This window comes from Mytilus edulis, chromosome 7, assembly GCF_963676685.1.
Source record: "Mytilus edulis chromosome 7, xbMytEdul2.2, whole genome shotgun sequence".
NCBI classification, from domain to species: Eukaryota; Metazoa; Mollusca; class Bivalvia; order Mytilida; family Mytilidae; genus Mytilus; species Mytilus edulis.
In genome coordinates, this window is record NC_092350.1 from 49,087,605 (window position 1) to 49,111,551 (window position 23,947).

The following is a 23,947-nucleotide window of genomic DNA, read 5'->3' on the forward strand; positions in this document are numbered from 1 at the left end:
TATACCAACGGCAAAGTTCCGAACCGGACCTAGCTCATTTTAAAGGTATTGACCCAAGCTATTCCCCACTTAAATATTTTTCTGGGATCCGGGCCCGTGTGGCCACCACAGAGGTTCAAAGTTGCAAATTTACGTATTTTCCATATCAACCACACATTCGGTACTCCTCGACATATCCCTACGGCAAAGTTCCGAACCGGACCTAGCTCATTTTAAAGGTATTGACCCAAGCTATTCCCCACTTAAATATTTTTCTGGGATCCGGGTCCGTCTGGCTACCACAGAGGTTCAAAGTTGCCCCTTAACGTAATTTTCCGTATTAACCATATGCATACATTCGGTACTTTTCGGCATATACCAACGGCAAAGTTCCGAACCGGACCTAGCTCATTTTAAAGGTATTGACCCAAGCTATTCCCCACTTAAATATTTTTCTGGGATCCGGGCCCGTCTGGCCACCACAGAGGTTCAAAGTTGCAAATTTACGTATTTTCCATATAAACTACACATTCGGTACTCCTCGACATATCCCTACGGCAAAGTTCCGAACCGGACCTAGCTCATTTCAAAGGTATTGATCCAAGCTATTTGCCAGTTAAATATTTTTCTGGGATCCGGGCCCGTCTGGCCACCACAGAGGTTCAAAGTTGCCCATTTACGTATCTTCCATATCAACAACACATTCGGTACTCCTCGACATATCCCTACGGCAAAGTTCCGAACCGGACCTAGCTCATTTTAAAGGAATTGACCCAAGCTATTCCCCACTTAAATATTTTTCTGGGATCCGGGCCCGTCTAGCCACCACAGAGGTTCAAAGTTGCCCATTTACGTATTTTCCATATCAACCACACATTCGGTACTCCTCGACATATCCCTACGGCAAAGTTCCGAACCGGACCTAGCTCATTTTAAAGGTATTGACCCAAGCTATTCCCCACTTAAATATTTTTCTGGGATCCGGGCCCGTCTGCCTACCACAGAGGTTCAAAGTTGCCCCTTAACGTAATTTTCCGTATTAACCATATGCATACATTCGGTACTTTTCGGCATATACCAACGGCAAAGTTCCGAACCGGACCTAGCTCATTTTAAAGGTATTGACCCAAGCTATTCCCCACTTAAATATTTTTCTGGGACCCGGGCCCGTCTGGCCACCACAGAGGTTCAAAGTTGCAAATTTACGTATTTTCCATATCAACCACACATTCGGTACTCCTCGACATATCCCTACGGCAAAGTTCCGAACCGGACCTAGCTCATTTTAAAGGTATTGACCCAAGCTATTCCCCACTTAAATATTTTTCTGGGATCCGGGTCCGTCTGGCTACCACAGAGGTTCAAAGTTGCCCCTTAACGTAATTTTCCGTATTAACCATATGCATACATTCGGTACTTTTCGGCATATACCAACGGCAAAGTTCCGAACCGGACCTAGCTCATTTTAAAGGTATTGACCCAAGCTATTCCCCACTTAAATATTTTTCTGGGATCCGGGCCCGTCTGGCCACCACAGAGGTTCAAAGTTGCAAATTTACGTATTTTCCATATAAACTACACATTCGGTACTCCTCGACATATCCCTACGGCAAAGTTCCGAACCGGACCTAGCTCATTTCAAAGGTATTGATCCAAGCTATTTGCCAGTTAAATATTTTTCTGGGATCCGGGCCCGTCTGGCCACCACAGAGGTTCAAAGTTGCCCATTTACGTATCTTCCATATCAACAACACATTCGGTACTCCTCGACATATCCCTACGGCAAAGTTCCGAACCGGACCTAGCTCATTTTAAAGGAATTGACCCAAGCTATTCCCCACTTAAATATTTTTCTGGGATCCGGGCCCGTCTAGCCACCACAGAGGTTCAAAGTTGCCCATTTACGTATTTTCCATATCAACCACACATTCGGTACTCCTCGACATATCCCTACGGCAAAGTTCCGAACCGGACCTAGCTCATTTTAAAGGTATTGACCCAAGCTATTCCCCACTTAAATATTTTTCTGGGATCCGGGCCCGTCTGCCTACCACAGAGGTTCAAAGTTGCCCCTTAACGTAATTTTCCGTATTAACCATATGCATACATTCGGTACTTTTCGGCATATACCAACGGCAAAGTTCCGAACCGGACCTAGCTCATTTTAAAGGTATTGACCCAAGCTATTCCCCACTTAAATATTTTTCTGGGATCCGGGCCCGTCTGGCCACCACAGAGGTTCAAAGTTGCAAATTTACGTATTTTCCATATCAACCACACATTCGGTACTCCTCGACATATCCCTACGGCAAAGTTCCGAACCGGACCTAGCTCATTTTAAAGGTATTGACCCAAGCTATTCCCCACTTAAATATTTTTCTGGGATCCGGGTCCGTCTGGCTACCACAGAGGTTCAAAGTTGCCCCTTAACGTAATTTTCCGTATTAACCATATGCATACATTCGGTACTTTTCGGCATATACCAACGGCAAAGTTCCGAACCGGACCTAGCTCATTTTAAAGGTATTGACCCAAGCTATTCCCCACTTAAATATTTTTCTGGGATCCGGGCCCGTCTGGCCACCACAGAGGTTCAAAGTTGCAAATTTACGTATTTTCCATATAAACTACACATTCGGTACTCCTCGACATATCCCTACGGCAAAGTTCCGAACCGGACCTAGCTCATTTCAAAGGTATTGATCCAAGCTATTTGCCAGTTAAATATTTTTCTGGGATCCGGGCCCGTCTGGCCACCACAGAGGTTCAAAGTTGCCCATTTACGTATCTTCCATATCAACAACACATTCGGTACTCCTCGACATATCCCTACGGCAAAGTTCCGAACCGGACCTAGCTCATTTTAAAGGAATTGACCCAAGCTATTCCCCACTTAAATATTTTTCTGGGATCCGGGCCCGTCTAGCCACCACAGAGGTTCAAAGTTGCCCATTTACGTATTTTCCATATCAACCACACATTCGGTACTCCTCGACATATCCCTACGGCAAAGTTCCGAACCGGACCTAGCTCATTTTAAAGGTATTGACCCAAGCTATTCCCCACTTAAATATTTTTCTGGGATCCGGGCCCGTCTGCCTACCACAGAGGTTCAAAGTTGCCCCTTAACGTAATTTTCCGTATTAACCATATGCATACATTCGGTACTTTTCGGCATATACCAACGGCAAAGTTCCGAACCGGACCTAGCTCATTTTAAAGGTATTGACCCAAGCTATTCCCCACTTAAATATTTTTCTGGGATCCGGGCCCGTCTGGCCACCACAGAGGTTCAAAGTTGCAAATTTACGTATTTTCCATATCAACCACACATTCGGTACTCCTCGACATATCCCTACGGCAAAGTTCCGAACCGGACCTAGCTCATTTTAAAGGTATTGACCCAAGCTATTCCCCACTTAAATATTTTTCTGGGATCCGGGTCCGTCTGGCTACCACAGAGGTTCAAAGTTGCCCCTTAACGTAATTTTCCGTATTAACCATATGCATACATTCGGTACTTTTCGGCATATACCAACGGCAAAGTTCCGAACCGGACCTAGCTCATTTTAAAGGTATTGACCCAAGCTATTCCCCACTTAAATATTTTTCTGGGATCCGGGCCCGTCTGGCCACCACAGAGGTTCAAAGTTGCAAATTTACGTATTTTCCATATAAACTACACATTCGGTACTCCTCGACATATCCCTACGGCAAAGTTCCGAACCGGACCTAGCTCATTTCAAAGGTATTGATCCAAGCTATTTGCCAGTTAAATATTTTTCTGGGATCCGGGCCCGTCTGGCCACCACAGAGGTTCAAAGTTGCCCATTTACGTATCTTCCATATCAACAACACATTCGGTACTCCTCGACATATCCCTACGGCAAAGTTCCGAACCGGACCTAGCTCATTTTAAAGGAATTGACCCAAGCTATTCCCCACTTAAATATTTTTCTGGGATCCGGGCCCGTCTAGCCACCACAGAGGTTCAAAGTTGCCCATTTACGTATTTTCCATATCAACCACACATTCGGTACTCCTCGACATATCCCTACGGCAAAGTTCCGAACCGGACCTAGCTCATTTTAAAGGTATTGACCCAAGCTATTCCCCACTTAAATATTTTTCTGGGATCCGGGCCCGTCTGCCTACCACAGAGGTTCAAAGTTGCCCCTTAACGTAATTTTCCGTATTAACCATATGCATACATTCGGTACTTTTCGGCATATACCAACGGCAAAGTTCCGAACCGGACCTAGCTCATTTTAAAGGTATTGACCCAAGCTATTCCCCACTTAAATATTTTTCTGGGATCCGGGCCCGTCTGGCCACCACAGAGGTTCAAAGTTGCAAATTTACGTATTTTCCATATCAACCACACATTCGGTACTCCTCGACATATCCCTACGGCAAAGTTCCGAACCGGACCTAGCTCATTTTAAAGGTATTGACCCAAGCTATTCCCCACTTAAATATTTTTCTGGGATCCGGGTCCGTCTGGCTACCACAGAGGTTCAAAGTTGCCCCTTAACGTAATTTTCCGTATTAACCATATGCATACATTCGGTACTTTTCGGCATATACCAACGGCAAAGTTCCGAACCGGACCTAGCTCATTTTAAAGGTATTGACCCAAGCTATTCCCCACTTAAATATTTTTCTGGGATCCGGGCCCGTCTGGCCACCACAGAGGTTCAAAGTTGCAAATTTACGTATTTTCCATATAAACTACACATTCGGTACTCCTCGACATATCCCTACGGCAAAGTTCCGAACCGGACCTAGCTCATTTCAAAGGTATTGATCCAAGCTATTTGCCAGTTAAATATTTTTCTGGGATCCGGGCCCGTCTGGCCACCACAGAGGTTCAAAGTTGCCCATTTACGTATCTTCCATATCAACAACACATTCGGTACTCCTCGACATATCCCTACGGCAAAGTTCCGAACCGGACCTAGCTCATTTTAAAGGAATTGACCCAAGCTATTCCCCACTTAAATATTTTTCTGGGATCCGGGCCCGTCTAGCCACCACAGAGGTTCAAAGTTGCCCATTTACGTATTTTCCATATCAACCACACATTCGGTACTCCTCGACATATCCCTACGGCAAAGTTCCGAACCGGACCTAGCTCATTTTAAAGGTATTGACCCAAGCTATTCCCCACTTAAATATTTTTCTGGGATCCGGGCCCGTCTGCCTACCACAGAGGTTCAAAGTTGCCCCTTAACGTAATTTTCCGTATTAACCATATGCATACATTCGGTACTTTTCGGCATATACCAACGGCAAAGTTCCGAACCGGACCTAGCTCATTTTAAAGGTATTGACCCAAGCTATTCCCCACTTAAATATTTTTCTGGGATCCGGGCCCGTGTGGCCACCACAGAGGTTCAAAGTTGCAAATTTACGTATTTTCCATATCAACCACACATTCGGTACTCCTCGACATATCCCTACGGCAAAGTTCCGAACCGGACCTAGCTCATTTTAAAGGTATTGACCCAAGCTATTCCCCACTTAAATATTTTTCTGGGATCCGGGTCCGTCTGGCTACCACAGAGGTTCAAAGTTGCCCCTTAACGTAATTTTCCGTATTAACCATATGCATACATTCGGTACTTTTCGGCATATACCAACGGCAAAGTTCCGAACCGGACCTAGCTCATTTTAAAGGTATTGACCCAAGCTATTCCCCACTTAAATATTTTTCTGGGATCCGGGCCCGTCTGGCCACCACAGAGGTTCAAAGTTGCAAATTTACGTATTTTCCATATAAACTACACATTCGGTACTCCTCGACATATCCCTACGGCAAAGTTCCGAACCGGACCTAGCTCATTTCAAAGGTATTGATCCAAGCTATTTGCCAGTTAAATATTTTTCTGGGATCCGGGCCCGTCTGGCCACCACAGAGGTTCAAAGTTGCCCATTTACGTATCTTCCATATCAACAACACATTCGGTACTCCTCGACATATCCCTACGGCAAAGTTCCGAACCGGACCTAGCTCATTTTAAAGGAATTGACCCAAGCTATTCCCCACTTAAATATTTTTCTGGGATCCGGGCCCGTCTAGCCACCACAGAGGTTCAAAGTTGCCCATTTACGTATTTTCCATATCAACCACACATTCGGTACTCCTCGACATATCCCTACGGCAAAGTTCCGAACCGGACCTAGCTCATTTTAAAGGTATTGACCCAAGCTATTCCCCACTTAAATATTTTTCTGGGATCCGGGCCCGTCTGCCTACCACAGAGGTTCAAAGTTGCCCCTTAACGTAATTTTCCGTATTAACCATATGCATACATTCGGTACTTTTCGGCATATACCAACGGCAAAGTTCCGAACCGGACCTAGCTCATTTTAAAGGTATTGACCCAAGCTATTCCCCACTTAAATATTTTTCTGGGACCCGGGCCCGTCTGGCCACCACAGAGGTTCAAAGTTGCAAATTTACGTATTTTCCATATCAACCACACATTCGGTACTCCTCGACATATCCCTACGGCAAAGTTCCGAACCGGACCTAGCTCATTTTAAAGGTATTGACCCAAGCTATTCCCCACTTAAATATTTTTCTGGGATCCGGGTCCGTCTGGCTACCACAGAGGTTCAAAGTTGCCCCTTAACGTAATTTTCCGTATTAACCATATGCATACATTCGGTACTTTTCGGCATATACCAACGGCAAAGTTCCGAACCGGACCTAGCTCATTTTAAAGGTATTGACCCAAGCTATTCCCCACTTAAATATTTTTCTGGGATCCGGGCCCGTCTGGCCACCACAGAGGTTCAAAGTTGCAAATTTACGTATTTTCCATATAAACTACACATTCGGTACTCCTCGACATATCCCTACGGCAAAGTTCCGAACCGGACCTAGCTCATTTCAAAGGTATTGATCCAAGCTATTTGCCAGTTAAATATTTTTCTGGGATCCGGGCCCGTCTGGCCACCACAGAGGTTCAAAGTTGCCCATTTACGTATCTTCCATATCAACAACACATTCGGTACTCCTCGACATATCCCTACGGCAAAGTTCCGAACCGGACCTAGCTCATTTTAAAGGAATTGACCCAAGCTATTCCCCACTTAAATATTTTTCTGGGATCCGGGCCCGTCTAGCCACCACAGAGGTTCAAAGTTGCCCATTTACGTATTTTCCATATCAACCACACATTCGGTACTCCTCGACATATCCCTACGGCAAAGTTCCGAACCGGACCTAGCTCATTTTAAAGGTATTGACCCAAGCTATTCCCCACTTAAATATTTTTCTGGGATCCGGGCCCGTCTGCCTACCACAGAGGTTCAAAGTTGCCCCTTAACGTAATTTTCCGTATTAACCATATGCATACATTCGGTACTTTTCGGCATATACCAACGGCAAAGTTCCGAACCGGACCTAGCTCATTTTAAAGGTATTGACCCAAGCTATTCCCCACTTAAATATTTTTCTGGGATCCGGGCCCGTCTGGCCACCACAGAGGTTCAAAGTTGCAAATTTACGTATTTTCCATATCAACCACACATTCGGTACTCCTCGACATATCCCTACGGCAAAGTTCCGAACCGGACCTAGCTCATTTTAAAGGTATTGACCCAAGCTATTCCCCACTTAAATATTTTTCTGGGATCCGGGTCCGTCTGGCTACCACAGAGGTTCAAAGTTGCCCCTTAACGTAATTTTCCGTATTAACCATATGCATACATTCGGTACTTTTCGGCATATACCAACGGCAAAGTTCCGAACCGGACCTAGCTCATTTTAAAGGTATTGACCCAAGCTATTCCCCACTTAAATATTTTTCTGGGATCCGGGCCCGTCTGGCCACCACAGAGGTTCAAAGTTGCAAATTTACGTATTTTCCATATAAACTACACATTCGGTACTCCTCGACATATCCCTACGGCAAAGTTCCGAACCGGACCTAGCTCATTTCAAAGGTATTGATCCAAGCTATTTGCCAGTTAAATATTTTTCTGGGATCCGGGCCCGTCTGGCCACCACAGAGGTTCAAAGTTGCCCATTTACGTATCTTCCATATCAACAACACATTCGGTACTCCTCGACATATCCCTACGGCAAAGTTCCGAACCGGACCTAGCTCATTTTAAAGGAATTGACCCAAGCTATTCCCCACTTAAATATTTTTCTGGGATCCGGGCCCGTCTAGCCACCACAGAGGTTCAAAGTTGCCCATTTACGTATTTTCCATATCAACCACACATTCGGTACTCCTCGACATATCCCTACGGCAAAGTTCCGAACCGGACCTAGCTCATTTTAAAGGTATTGACCCAAGCTATTCCCCACTTAAATATTTTTCTGGGATCCGGGCCCGTCTGCCTACCACAGAGGTTCAAAGTTGCCCCTTAACGTAATTTTCCGTATTAACCATATGCATACATTCGGTACTTTTCGGCATATACCAACGGCAAAGTTCCGAACCGGACCTAGCTCATTTTAAAGGTATTGACCCAAGCTATTCCCCACTTAAATATTTTTCTGGGATCCGGGCCCGTCTGGCCACCACAGAGGTTCAAAGTTGCAAATTTACGTATTTTCCATATCAACCACACATTCGGTACTCCTCGACATATCCCTACGGCAAAGTTCCGAACCGGACCTAGCTCATTTTAAAGGTATTGACCCAAGCTATTCCCCACTTAAATATTTTTCTGGGATCCGGGTCCGTCTGGCTACCACAGAGGTTCAAAGTTGCCCCTTAACGTAATTTTCCGTATTAACCATATGCATACATTCGGTACTTTTCGGCATATACCAACGGCAAAGTTCCGAACCGGACCTAGCTCATTTTAAAGGTATTGACCCAAGCTATTCCCCACTTAAATATTTTTCTGGGATCCGGGCCCGTCTGGCCACCACAGAGGTTCAAAGTTGCAAATTTACGTATTTTCCATATAAACTACACATTCGGTACTCCTCGACATATCCCTACGGCAAAGTTCCGAACCGGACCTAGCTCATTTCAAAGGTATTGATCCAAGCTATTTGCCAGTTAAATATTTTTCTGGGATCCGGGCCCGTCTGGCCACCACAGAGGTTCAAAGTTGCCCATTTACGTATCTTCCATATCAACAACACATTCGGTACTCCTCGACATATCCCTACGGCAAAGTTCCGAACCGGACCTAGCTCATTTTAAAGGAATTGACCCAAGCTATTCCCCACTTAAATATTTTTCTGGGATCCGGGCCCGTCTAGCCACCACAGAGGTTCAAAGTTGCCCATTTACGTATTTTCCATATCAACCACACATTCGGTACTCCTCGACATATCCCTACGGCAAAGTTCCGAACCGGACCTAGCTCATTTTAAAGGTATTGACCCAAGCTATTCCCCACTTAAATATTTTTCTGGGATCCGGGCCCGTCTGCCTACCACAGAGGTTCAAAGTTGCCCCTTAACGTAATTTTCCGTATTAACCATATGCATACATTCGGTACTTTTCGGCATATACCAACGGCAAAGTTCCGAACCGGACCTAGCTCATTTTAAAGGTATTGACCCAAGCTATTCCCCACTTAAATATTTTTCTGGGATCCGGGCCCGTCTGGCCACCACAGAGGTTCAAAGTTGCAAATTTACGTATTTTCCATATCAACCACACATTCGGTACTCCTCGACATATCCCTACGGCAAAGTTCCGAACCGGACCTAGCTCATTTTAAAGGTATTGACCCAAGCTATTCCCCACTTAAATATTTTTCTGGGATCCGGGTCCGTCTGGCTACCACAGAGGTTCAAAGTTGCCCCTTAACGTAATTTTCCGTATTAACCATATGCATACATTCGGTACTTTTCGGCATATACCAACGGCAAAGTTCCGAACCGGACCTAGCTCATTTTAAAGGTATTGACCCAAGCTATTCCCCACTTAAATATTTTTCTGGGATCCGGGCCCGTCTGGCCACCACAGAGGTTCAAAGTTGCAAATTTACGTATTTTCCATATAAACTACACATTCGGTACTCCTCGACATATCCCTACGGCAAAGTTCCGAACCGGACCTAGCTCATTTCAAAGGTATTGATCCAAGCTATTTGCCAGTTAAATATTTTTCTGGGATCCGGGCCCGTCTGGCCACCACAGAGGTTCAAAGTTGCCCATTTACGTATCTTCCATATCAACAACACATTCGGTACTCCTCGACATATCCCTACGGCAAAGTTCCGAACCGGACCTAGCTCATTTTAAAGGAATTGACCCAAGCTATTCCCCACTTAAATATTTTTCTGGGATCCGGGCCCGTCTAGCCACCACAGAGGTTCAAAGTTGCCCATTTACGTATTTTCCATATCAACCACACATTCGGTACTCCTCGACATATCCCTACGGCAAAGTTCCGAACCGGACCTAGCTCATTTTAAAGGTATTGACCCAAGCTATTCCCCACTTAAATATTTTTCTGGGATCCGGGTCCGTCTGGCTACCACAGAGGTTCAAAGTTGCCCCTTAACGTAATTTTCCGTATTAACCATATGCATACATTCGGTACTTTTCGGCATATACCAACGGCAAAGTTCCGAACCGGACCTAGCTCATTTTAAAGGTATTGACCCAAGCTATTCCCCACTTAAATATTTTTCTGGGATCCGGGCCCGTCTGGCCACCACAGAGGTTCAAAGTTGCAAATTTACGTATTTTCCATATAAACTACACATTCGGTACTCCTCGACATATCCCTACGGCAAAGTTCCGAACCGGACCTAGCTCATTTCAAAGGTATTGATCCAAGCTATTTGCCAGTTAAATATTTTTCTGGGATCCGGGCCCGTCTGGCCACCACAGAGGTTCAAAGTTGCCCATTTACGTATCTTCCATATCAACAACACATTCGGTACTCCTCGACATATCCCTACGGCAAAGTTCCGAACCGGACCTAGCTCATTTTAAAGGAATTGACCCAAGCTATTCCCCACTTAAATATTTTTCTGGGATCCGGGCCCGTCTAGCCACCACAGAGGTTCAAAGTTGCCCATTTACGTATTTTCCATATCAACCACACATTCGGTACTCCTCGACATATCCCTACGGCAAAGTTCCGAACCGGACCTAGCTCATTTTAAAGGTATTGACCCAAGCTATTCCCCACTTAAATATTTTTCTGGGATCCGGGCCCGTCTGCCTACCACAGAGGTTCAAAGTTGCCCCTTAACGTAATTTTCCGTATTAACCATATGCATACATTCGGTACTTTTCGGCATATACCAACGGCAAAGTTCCGAACCGGACCTAGCTCATTTTAAAGGTATTGACCCAAGCTATTCCCCACTTAAATATTTTTCTGGGATCCGGGCCCGTCTGGCCACCACAGAGGTCCAAAGTCGTCTTAGGGTGGTCACCGTCATTTAAGCAGTCTCTGGTAGGTGTTCACTATTAATTTCTTTTCTTTTTTGGCTTTCCATAAGTATTTCTATGTATATTTCTATATGTTTCTGTAGTAATTGGATTTTGTTTCATATTTTATATATTAAATTACATCTTTGGTGAATCCTCTGTAATGTTTTATTGATAAAAATCTATATAACATAAAGACAAATATATAACTTGTATCAGGGTTTATATTCGAGGACAACGAAAATTTATGACAGCTTGAAGGGGTCATAGAATGGTATCTTTTCCCTCAGGCTTTATAGTGATTTTCAACTAAATTTAAATATTGAACCGACGGCTAGCAGTCGGTTGGATATTGAATATCAATTATCGAATGTCAAATAAAGGACAGATCGCTTACATACATATTTAAAACGGAATGAAATGCTTTAGAAATTAGCAGAAACAGTGAAGTTGTCGATTTCCGCTGTTAGATTGCATTTAACTAAGATTTAGCGATTTTTGGAACGTTTGAGCCTCACGTAGTTTTTTGGTTTTTAGACATATCGTCAAAATTGGCTGCTAGAAAAAAGTGGCTGCTATCTTGATTGGCCGATAAAAGTGGCTGCCAGCTTGAGTCTGGTAAGCACTTGTGGTTGTTGGAATATTTCTGACGGTAAATACTATTAAATCAAATGTGCCTTTTCAGATATACAATGTATATACTTGACGGAAAATATTATTGAATTAACTCCGTATAGCTATTATTTAGTCATGGATCGGTTTTGAGCTTATTATTCTGTATACGCATCTTTCTATAAAACAAAGACCGAATGTTGGCTCTAAATATTTGAATTTATCTTTGTCTTTGGGTTGCTGTCGTATAAATGTATACCTTTATCTCATTTTATTCAAAACCAAATGATTCGCTTGGGTATAGAAATATTGACATCTCTGGACCTCTCCCGTCCCACAGAATACCCTTGCTAAATGGGTGCGTTCGTTTGGCTTATTGGTTATATAAATGCGCAGCTTTGTCCGATCAAAATATAATATATCAGAATGTATATATACGATGCCTGGTGCAGTGAAAATTTCACGCTATCTTTACCTTAAAAAACATTAGAGGGAAAGACGATCTACGCACGAGTTGAATGATCGAAATTGTAAACAACAAGAAAGGTCAGCTAAATCTTTTCAAATAATTCGCATGGCTGACTTTAACAACATTTTTTGTGACTTTTGCTAGAACAATAGTAGATGAAAAAAATATAAGAAAAACCGATAAGCAAAACAATAAAAAAAAAAGAAACGCCCAAAATAAGTTGAATCTTTTTATAAATTGTTGTCAACCTTTTTTTATAATTTTTTTTTGTTGCTTTTATGACAACTATTATACCAGTCTGAGATATAAATAAACTTGAAACAACAAATGTTGTCACCTAGACGAGACAGTCGTCATTGTACGCTTCAATATATGAGTTATTGCCACTCAATAAAAATTGTTTTTCTGTTCTAGTCCCTCCCCTATTAGTTTTGCCGGAAATTATACAATGTAACCACTGACAACGACAACGTTTTTTTAATGTTAAAAAAAGATTAGTGCAAAGAGAAAAATGATGGAAGAAATGCTAAGATTTACGCATAAAAATTCACATGTAAATAATAATTAGATATATAAAAAATGGAAAACTGTTTGAGACTATAATCAACTGAGGACAAATGATTGTACATCACTAAATGAAGCTGATTCATTTATTGCTCCTTTGTGTCCAGTGGCAAATATGTAATACATATTCACGACTAGATTCAAAGTGGATCAATCTGAAGCAAATGCTTACAAATTTAGAGAGGCACTTTTTACAATAAGGCAGAGCGTTCGCTAGAGGTTAAACGTATATATGCCGTTATAGAATAGATTTGAACCATAATGATAGAACTCGTAAGTTAAGCTATTAGCCCTCCTTTCTTCTTTTTTCTCCACGATAGACGAATGCCATAAACAAAACGTCATGAATTTACAATCAATAACGGCCACTATAAGTAAATGAGATATGGACTTTTTAGATAAATAAATTCTTATTGCAGCCAACATCTCTCAGTTCGGGACAGGTTACTATTTCCACAAAATACCGCCTGCTAATTGATCGGAGATATTTAAGCAACCAAAAGCACTTTGAATCAAACAAAATCTTAAATTGTAAATTAAGGTATTTTGCTGGGTGTTTTTTCCATTTTCTATTTCGGACCCCCTGATTTTACGAGGGCGTATCAAATCAGCCATGCCCGTTTAACTTTAAGTAAATTGAACCTCAACTTAATGACCTACATCGGATAAATAAGTTCGAGGTACACTAAGTAGACAATAGAAATCCTTTGTGAAATGAGATCGTCCCTTTTTTGAGGTTTCTTAGATAATTATTTTGTGTTGAATAACAATGAAAAATGCAGGAGCAGGGTACCATTTCACAAAGCCTTCGTAAGTCTACGTAGCCTCACCGGACACAATTACGAACGATTTTTGAACTGTGATTAATATTTTTTTTATGTAGACTACTTTTCTTGAATTTTTATACCATAAAATTTAAGATGTATGAAGGCTTTCCATTTTGCATCATATCCCACATAAAATTTTTATGCACGTTGGGATACTTTAGTAAGATTTGCGTGACCTCGTTTTACGGGTCAAGAGAGCCACATATGGACGCAATTCCGAACAGCACTATATTGGTATATCTTGCAGAAGAAATCAATGACAACAGTCTATATTAATAAAGCATATATTAATCTTATCTCAAACACATTTTCATAGGAAAATAAAAAGCACAAGTTTGTTTTTTACTTCAATTACTTCAGCAGTGGTTGCAGACGAAATGTCGGTCATGTGTAAAGGAAAGATTTCTGATTTTTTTTGTTTTTGTGTAAGTTCCTCCTTCAAAGGAGCACTAAATTCAAGTTTATCCATTTCGGTGGTGTACTTATCATTCATCTATGATTTTTTTTATTGGTCAACATTTCTTTCGGAGTTCTCTGGACTTTTCAATAAAATTAACATATTTTCTTTTGGCCATAAATAGGTTCACAAGAGTCTAAAAAACGTCAATTGTGGGGTTATTTGGGCATGATAAAAGGCATCACGCATATGAACAGAATCAGGAGATATTTTTCTTTCTATATATCAACAAAAGAAGGCAATGTGCACTTACCTTTATGTATGTTTTTATATAACTTCCAGGTCAGATTGCCGTTCTTATAATATTTTCAGAATGATTTTGTCATCCTCATCAACATTCACCAAGTGCACATAAATTGTATTATCATGAAAACAAGGGATTTTTAATAGGGTTTTTATTTATAAAAACTTTTATTGATAAATATAAACAAATATGATCTCAGAGGGCAAACATTGGAAATCGTTCGTAATTGTGTCCAGTCGTAATTGCGTCCTGTGGGGCTACGTGTCATCGTAAGTCCATCGTAAATAAATCGTAGGATTTACAGCTGTTTCACAAAGCCGTCGTAAGTAAAGATGATCGTAAATAATGCGTAAATCCTGGCGTAACTTACTACAGCTATACCCAGTCGTAACTCCATCGTAGTTTTTCTACGAAAATTAATTAATCCATCTAACATGGCTGCAGCGTTCTTTATTCTTGGTCAAGATGCCTCAAATGTTAGAAGAAGAAGAATCTTCAATATTATAGAACTACACTTAAAGTCTTTCTTCGTTTGTTTATTTGTATATGCAAGCAACTTACTTAATGCAAATCTAAGGTATTAATCATTGTTTACTCATCTTATTTCCTACCGGCGTAAGTCTTAACAATTTAATAAATGGCTTTCTATCACGTCCGCGTTCTGAAATCTATTTATAATTATATCACTACAGGCACAGTGGTAATCGATAAAACGTTTTTAAGATGGATGTTGTGTTCCCATTTTTAAAGTTATGTGTACAATATAAATCTGAAATCAGTGTTCCGAAGTCAAACCAGATAATAATTATTTTTTTGTAATTTCGGCCAAAAAAAGAAACGTATTTTAATTAGAATATCGAAATAAATATCTGACTGTAATTAGTTTCGTGGTAAATGGAATTTACTTTATCTATTTAGATATGTATGCCTTTCTAGTGACTATTTTTTGATCGAATTTAATGTAGATCATATATACCAAAACTAATAGGGGGGGGGGGGGGGGGGGGGGGGTAAGCTTCAGATCAATAAGACTTTGTGTAGTTCGACATGTTTTCAAAAATTGATATAGTAGAAGAAAAAAATTGGAAGGGGGAGGGGAAGTTAAAGATTGAAAAGTGAAGCATTTTTTTCTGTTTACTTTATTTTTTTTATTTAGGAAATCTCGAATTGATATAAGAAGTTCAAATGTAATTGGAATAAAAACTTATTGTTTTGACTATTCTAATCGCAATTCTCCAAATAATGTAACAATTTAGGGATAAAAGAAAGAAGCCTAAATGTATGAAAAGTTAATAATTTAAAATTACCAATTTTTAAATACATAAACGCGTATTTCCCGCTTTTCGTTACACTACAAGAAACTATCCTAGGAGCCGTGGATTGCGGAATATCGTCTGTATATTTCCAAAATATTCACGTAACCCTTTTTGTTGTTTGGTTGTAGCATAATATTCTCATGCACCGACTTTTAAAAGAGACCACCAACACTCTCCTTGTTGATACTCTTATAGTATTAAGCATTCTATCCCGCTAATAGGCGCTTGCATATCAGATATTTATTTGAAATAACCCAAGACATATGAGGTTGTGAATGAGGTTTACAAATTAGAGAATAATGCCCCCCTCCCCCCCCCCCCAAAAAAAAAGAGAGAATATAAAGTAAAGTTGATTAACAAAATAACTAATCTCTGAGTTTTCTGCATGCCAAATTAAATATTGATATACGTATATCATTTGGAATGAAATGTTGAACTGGTCCTTATCAGAAATGGTTCAATGATTTTAATGATTTTTTATCCCAGGAATAGATTACCCTAGCCGTATTTGGCACAATGTTTTGGAATTTTGGGTCCTCAGTGCTCTTCAACTTTGTATTTCTTCGGCTTTGCAACTATTTTGATATGAGCGTCACTGGTGAGTCTTATGTAGACGAAACGCGCGTCTGGCGTATTAAATTGTAATCTTGGTACCTTTGATAACCATTAGCCATGCAAATTATGTTCATTAATAAGCATCGGTATTTTCGTCCACTATTACAGACTTAGTTAACCTAACATCCTTCTCCTACATTGTGTCAAAAAGTATTACAAGAATGAAATTTCGTGAAAGAGTTCCGACAAAAATAACCATTGACAACAAAAAGCTCTGTACAGCTGAAAAAAACATACAACAACTAGTCATACAATCAAAGAGCTATAATTCTCGATTTTTGAAACGAAGCATGCACAAAAAACAAAAACAGTTGAAGAGCTATCAGACCAAATTGAAGCTAATAAATAGACAAATCATGCAGACGAAGATCAACTTATGGAGTTGAAACCTTAGTTTGTAAATGCTTAAAACATGGTGGATTCAACATTCTTGCTCATGTAGAAAACTTTACTTGTATTGATCGTCAATCCGTTTCTTACTTAACAAGAACATGTAGATTATTAAAAAGAAAGTTTTTCCTCAATTTGTTTCTTACCTAACTCATTTTAAAAAAAAGATAACGTATTAAGTTCACAGTATAATAACCATACATGTATACAAACTTATGTGTACTCTAAAGGTTCTTTCAATATTATGATAATTAAGTTATTAACATCTGAAGTTAGCCTTTTCGGTAAAAAAAAAACAACGTTTGTTTTACACGTGACACTCGTCGTGGTGATTAGGCAGATACACATCAGGCGATGTTTATAACCAATTAGTTAATGACGGGATTTTGGTACATTTTGTACAACAATTGAGATATATATGTGATCTTTTATGACACATGTATTCAATTGACAATTTTAAGAATTTGTGTCTGTAAGTGAGAAAATATCAGGGGTAATAGGCCCTTCTTCTTTAAATCAATACACATGTTATACTATTGTTTGTTTTTTTTTCAGCAAAAATATCAACTGGATACCATTCCAATCGTAATTATACATGGAAAGAGGCAAAAAATCGCTGTAAAATGATAGGGTTACTTGATAAAATACAAGTCCCACACAGTGAAGGACAATTGGGATGGTTAGATGCGTCTGTAGAATACTCCCCATGGGTTGAATATCAAAGTAAGTGATTATTGATACAGGTTTAGAGTTATTTCTTATAGTTGTTTAACTGAGGGGCTAAGATGCCAGGAGGACATTTAATCTCATAAATCGGAAATGAAGTAATGAAGCAATGACTAAAAAAAATAAAAGATTAACAGACAAACAAAAGTAAGGAAGCCTTGTCTACTTTTTACAATTTGTTACAACAAATTATTAATTTGATATGACAAATTATTAATTTGATATAACAAATTATTAATTTGACATAACAAATTTTTAATCTGATGTAACAAATTATTAATTTGATATAACAAATTATCAATTTGATATAACACATTATAAATTTGATATAACAAATTATTAATTTGATATAACATAACACTGTGCGGGACAAATTTGCCATTCCGGTATCGGCAAATCTGACTTTGTCGGTTTACAAGATATCAAAAAAAAAATTTGCCCAGTGACAGATAATTGAAAAATTAAAAAAATGCCATATGTCCCAACTTGTCACTGTTGTCACTCTTGTCACTGCAGCTGATTAAAAGTACATTTCCCATGGGAAATTTGATAATTCCCATGGGAATATTAGAATTTCCCATGGGAACATTGAAAGTTCCCATGGGAAAAATTACTTTTCCCATGGGAAGTTTAGAGTTCCCATAGGAACTTTAAAGTTCCCATGGGAACATAAGTAAATTGTTTGTTCCCATGGGAAGTTCTAAATTTCCCAAGGGAACTTTTCTTCCCAAGGGAACTCCTTTTCTTCCCATGGGAAAATACTTTTCCCATGGGAACAATATTTTTTCCAATGGGAACAATATTTTTTCCCATGGGAACAATATTTTTTCCCATGGGAACAATAATTTTTCCCTTGGGAACAATATGTTTTCCCATGGGAACAATAATTGTTCACATGGGAAGTGATATAACTAAAAAGAAAACATAAAAAAATCCTCTAATTGCATGAGTGAAGCAATTTCACAAAACGGACTAAGTTATTATGGGTACAAGTATTTCTTTGAATCTTAATTGTAGAAATATATAATTGTGTGTTCTACGATTTTTGTCTAGGCATGCTTAATTGAAAGTAAATCACTATGTGTCAAAAATTTAACTACTATGAATTCAGAAATTATTGCTGTTTTTATTATTGTGAAAATAGTGACAGGGTTATAATCACAATAATATACACTTGCATATTGAAATTTTTTATGAACTAAACAGGATTATTCTAAATTTTGCACACAAAAAAATGATGAAATTGAGAAAAATCGCACTTACAATTGCTAGCAATAATTTCTGAATTTTCAGTATATAGTTTTGCATATATAGCTTTCACACCATTGCACACAGTGTCTTATGTTTATCCATTTGAATGTTTTTGTGTTTTTTTCATGCAGACATTTAAATGTTGATAGGTCTTGCTCATTGTTGACGGCTGTTCAGTCACTGGCTGAAAATACCTTTATCTCTGGTTTTTAGTTGTCTCATTGGCAATCACATACCATATCCTTACTTAATTTCAACACTTCTTAATTTAAGTTATGTACATTTGAGAATATCATTTTCAAAAAGACAAAACATTACAATTGGTATAACAAATAAGGCACTTGTGTTTTAATATTTCATCTTTCACTGAGATAACACCATCAAGTAAAATGTGTGAAACAAAAACAGAAAATTAAACAAACAGCAATAAAATAACTTAAGCAAGTGTCAATAAACCTGCACAAATAACATGAATAATATATCTAAGGTCATAAGCAAGTGACAATAAACATACAGCAATAATATATCTAAGGTCATAAGCATAAACATGCAGCAATATTATACATTGTATATCTAAGGTCATAAGCAAAAGACAATCAACATACAGCAATAGTATATCTAACATGTCTAAGGTCATAAGCAAAAGACAATCAACATACAGCAATAGTATATCTAAGGTCATAAGCATAAACATGCAGCAATAATATATCTAAGGTCATAAGCAAGTGACAATCAACATACAGCAATAATGTATCTAAGGTCATAAGCATTTTTAAAAAAACATGCAGCAATAATATATCTAAGGTCATAAGCAAGTGACAATCAACATACAGCAATAATGTATCTAAGGTCATAAGCATTTTAAAAAAAACATGCAGCAATAATATATCTAAGGTCATAAGCAAGTGACAATCAACATACAGCAATAATGTATCTAAGGTCAAAAGTATAAACATGCAGCAATAATATATCTAATTTCATAAGCATTAACATACAGCAATAATATATCTAAGGTCATAAGCATAAACATACAGCATTAATAATATATCTAAGGTCATAAGCAAGAGAAAATAAACAGGTCTTGTATAAGAATATTAACAGTATCCGGGACAAGTTTGCAATTCCGCTGAGTGCAAAAGTTGTCACCTTAATTTTTGGAGTTAAGTCAAAATGAAGTTGATAACTTGATTGGTATTGGTTCTCTGATATTTGTCCTAAATATGTTTGGCTCTAGCACCACTGTTGAAACAGTAATGCCCCTTTTTTCAACAATTTCCTCAGAGGAAAAAGAGTTTTCCTCAAGGAATTTGCTGCATAATTATTTCCTTTGGGGAAATTCTTTTTCTTTTGAGGAAATTTGCCGCTTCAAATTTTCTTTTGAGGAAATTTCCTCTAAGGAAATCATTGTTCTTCAAATTTCCTCTAAGGAAATTTCTGAACATCAAATTTCCCTTAAGGAAATGTTTTTCCTCTATAAAAATTTCATAACAGTACAAACATTGACAAACAGTATAAATATATTTTCTCCTAGACTGAATTATTGATCATGTTGATACAAAAGATTATATAAAATAAACACTTTTCATGTCAAATCAACTTGTCTTCTGTTTCAGCTGCTGTGTATAATTATTCTACCCCCTACATAACAGTTCAGTGCATAAATAATTCCATTCACAAGACATCTTCCTTCAATTGGTTGAATAAATTTTGGCAACTTGTTCTTCAAACATCTTCTCTGTATATTTGATATGATGGAGAGCCATGTACATAATATTATGTACATGAATGGATAACGCATGTGTTTATTTCGACAACAAACATGACAAAGATACTATTTTTTTTCTTAATTTTTCCATAATCCATCAGTGAATATGTAGGTTGTTACATTTTACACCATTGTGTCCTTGTGCATCTTTGATAGTACTCCATTTTGTTTATAGCAATTTTGTAGAATTTTTTCTATTTCTTTTTCCAGAAAAACACACAATTGAGTTCATTTCACATTAATTAATCCAATTAGCACATTATGTAGACATGGTAGAAAAGTATTAACAAATAAGTTTCCTCTTCAGTATAGACTTGCAGGACCTAACGATGATCATAAAAACCAAGATATCTGACCTATAAATACACAAAATAAAAAAAAGAAGTTATAAACATGATAAATGGAGAAAAAAACAGCAATATAAATAGGCTTATTTTATCATGTTTTAATTAAAGTCATAAGAAACCTCAAATTAAAAAAAAATATGTATAATAATTATGTTTTTTATAACTAAATGGATAGTTTTCATTATGCAACTTAAGTACATATACTTTTTTCTGAGGAAAATTCTTTAATTTGTCCACATTTAGAAGAAGTTTACTTATTTTTAATTGCTTGCTTCCAGGAAGCAATTCGCCGATACATATTTTCCATATACATAGTGACCCGAGCGTAACCCTCCTCGTACAAATCCAGTGACCACAATATGCAAGGATCTGTCATTGAAATAAACAAATAGCTGATTATACATGTTAAACACATGCTCAATATCCATGCTTTTTGTGATTTGTTTACTATAAGGTGACAATCGGTAAAACTCAGCTTCAAAACACGGCATTTAATGAGCAGCATTATTTGTTAAATCATAACAAACAGAGAGAAAAAAAAATTGACGATTTATATGATATACTTGTGAAAATAATGATAAAATCGTGCACAGAGGACTAAGTTTATGATGTATACATGCATTGGTTCAAAAGTTGGACAAACTTTATTTTTCATCACTCACTCGTTTCATATGACTTTAACATTTGAGAAACTTTCATTTGATATTCTTACTTGTCATGCTTTATATGAGTTCTCTTATTTCAGTGCTTTGTGTCCAAGATTAAATATTCGTTGTTTAGTGCCTTGCAGTGATATTTAAAGTTTAGCCACTTGCAAAAGTTGTTATAGAATGTTCATATGCTGTGTTATTTGAACCACTGTCCTATATTATGGTCAGGTAAGAGGTTGAGTGCTCACAGACATGATATTTTTTTATTAATTGTTATTGTTTTTGAACATGTTGAACTAAATTGGATTGTTTAAATCTTTTCATGTTGGGATCTTTATTGGCTGACCTATAAAGGAAGTGTTGTCTCATTATTGAAGGCCAGCCCATCATTGGCCTTTAATTTCTTGCATCCACTTCTTTGAACTCTGGTGGATAAGTCACTCATTTACCATACCACATCTTCTTATTTTTATAAGAGTCATCATTCAAAGGCAATTACTTTTATCATGTTTATTACTGTAATTCAGAAATTATCCAGAGGTTTTTAGTAATGCGATTAATGTGACTGGGTGAGTATCGCAAAAATAAGAAATCATATTTTGATAACAGAAACATATATATATCATGTATATATAATTGATGCAGATTTTTTTTGTAATCACAATAAGTTGTCCATTCCCTGAAAAATAATAAATGCAAGCAATAATTTCTGAATTTACAGTATATAGAAGTGGTCTTACCATTTAGGCCTTGTTGTATTCTGTTTATCTTGTTTTGTCGCTCATTTCTATTGAAACTGTTTATATTTTTCATTATTTTTCTATATTTCTTGTCCTATAAAACATAAAAAGGGTAAAAACTATTATTAAACATCAGTATTTTCTTTATATACAATAATATTTAATAAGAATGGAATATTTGTGCTATTTCATTTCACAAACTTTTGGTCAGTCATGACTTTCAAAGACTTTCACCCTGGTCAATAGTTTAAAAAACAAACATTCCCATACTTTTTCTTGGTGTTCGTACTAATTTTTCATTGGACAACAAAAACATGATTCAACTATTCTTCTATGATTTGTTTTGCTTGACTACGTTAAACTCTGAAATATTGTTTACAGTATAATCTGTATGTGTCTAACTCATCAAAATTTCAAATTAATATATAAATAACCAATAAGAATGCTATGCATGGCTCAGCTTGATACAAACGTACACTTTAAACCCTGAACAGTTGGAGCAAGTATGGACACAACATTCAATTCAAACTTTTCTACATTGGTTAGAGGTATAGGGGGAGGTTGAGATCTCACAAACATGTTTAACCCTGCCGCATTTTGCGCCTGTCCAAAGTCAGGAGCCTCTGGCCTTTGTAAGTCTTGTTTTATTTTAATTTTAGTTTCTTGTGTACACTTTGGAAATTAGTATGGCGTTCATCATCACTGAACTAGTATATATTTGTTTAGGGGCCAGCTGAAGGACGCTTCCGGGTGCGGGAATTTCTCGCTACATTGAAGACCTGTTGGTGACCTTCTGCTGTTGTTTTTTTATTTGGTCGGGTTGTTGTCTCTTTGACAAATTCCCCATTTCCATTCTCAATTTTATGGATACAACTCTGAATTGTAAATTTGGATTGTGATTTAATAGTTGATGCAGCATAGGTTTCTGACATTGAATGAATGTGGTCCAAGTACTTAAAAATTTTAAATTGACAATTAACCTCTAAAATGGTCCAATATTCAAAATCTTAATACATGGTTAGATGCAGCATATCAACATGATCAAAGAACCCAAATAATTCATTATTTGATGAAATCAAATAAAGTTCAATTTTGGACCCTTTAGATCTCAATGTGGACCAATTTGTTAACGGGCCAAAATATCAAAAATCTAAATGAATGGTTAGATTCAGCATATCAAAGAACCCCATATATATATATTCAATTTTTTTTAAATCAAACAAAGTAAAATATTGGACCCCAATTTGGACCAACTTGAAAGGAGTAGGTCCGGTAAGGACCGATTTTGGCCTCAAATTTCAAGTTTATCTTACGAAAGATTTTGACCACTTTTTAAACACTTAAGTGTCTATTTCATTTGAATCAATTAATTTATGTGAAAGATTTTAACTGATATAGCCATTAAAAACAACCCGATTCAAGCTCAAATATGAAAAATCTACCAAATATGCCGAAAAATGTCACTTTTCAGATGATTTTTGTCAAAAATGAAAGTGGCCGCATCCGTGTTCATCCTCAACCTTTATATATGTTATGTATTATCATAAAATACAACTTACATTTCAATATAAAGGATGAACACGAATGTGGCCACTTTCGTTTCACACGAAAACTGTCTAAA

At 38.0% G+C, this 23,947-nt stretch overlaps 1 protein-coding gene across 1 annotated transcript in view; it reads left to right on the forward strand.

Moving 5' to 3' along the window:
- Positions 1-23,947, forward strand: part of LOC139481685 (uncharacterized) — a 99,478-nt gene that overhangs the window by 33,949 nt on the left and 41,582 nt on the right. The window contains exon 2 of the mRNA XM_071265149.1: positions 17,403-17,570. Within this exon, the coding sequence (XP_071121250.1) occupies positions 17,403-17,570 (168 nt within the window). The remainder of the gene's footprint in view (positions 1-17,402; positions 17,571-23,947) is intronic.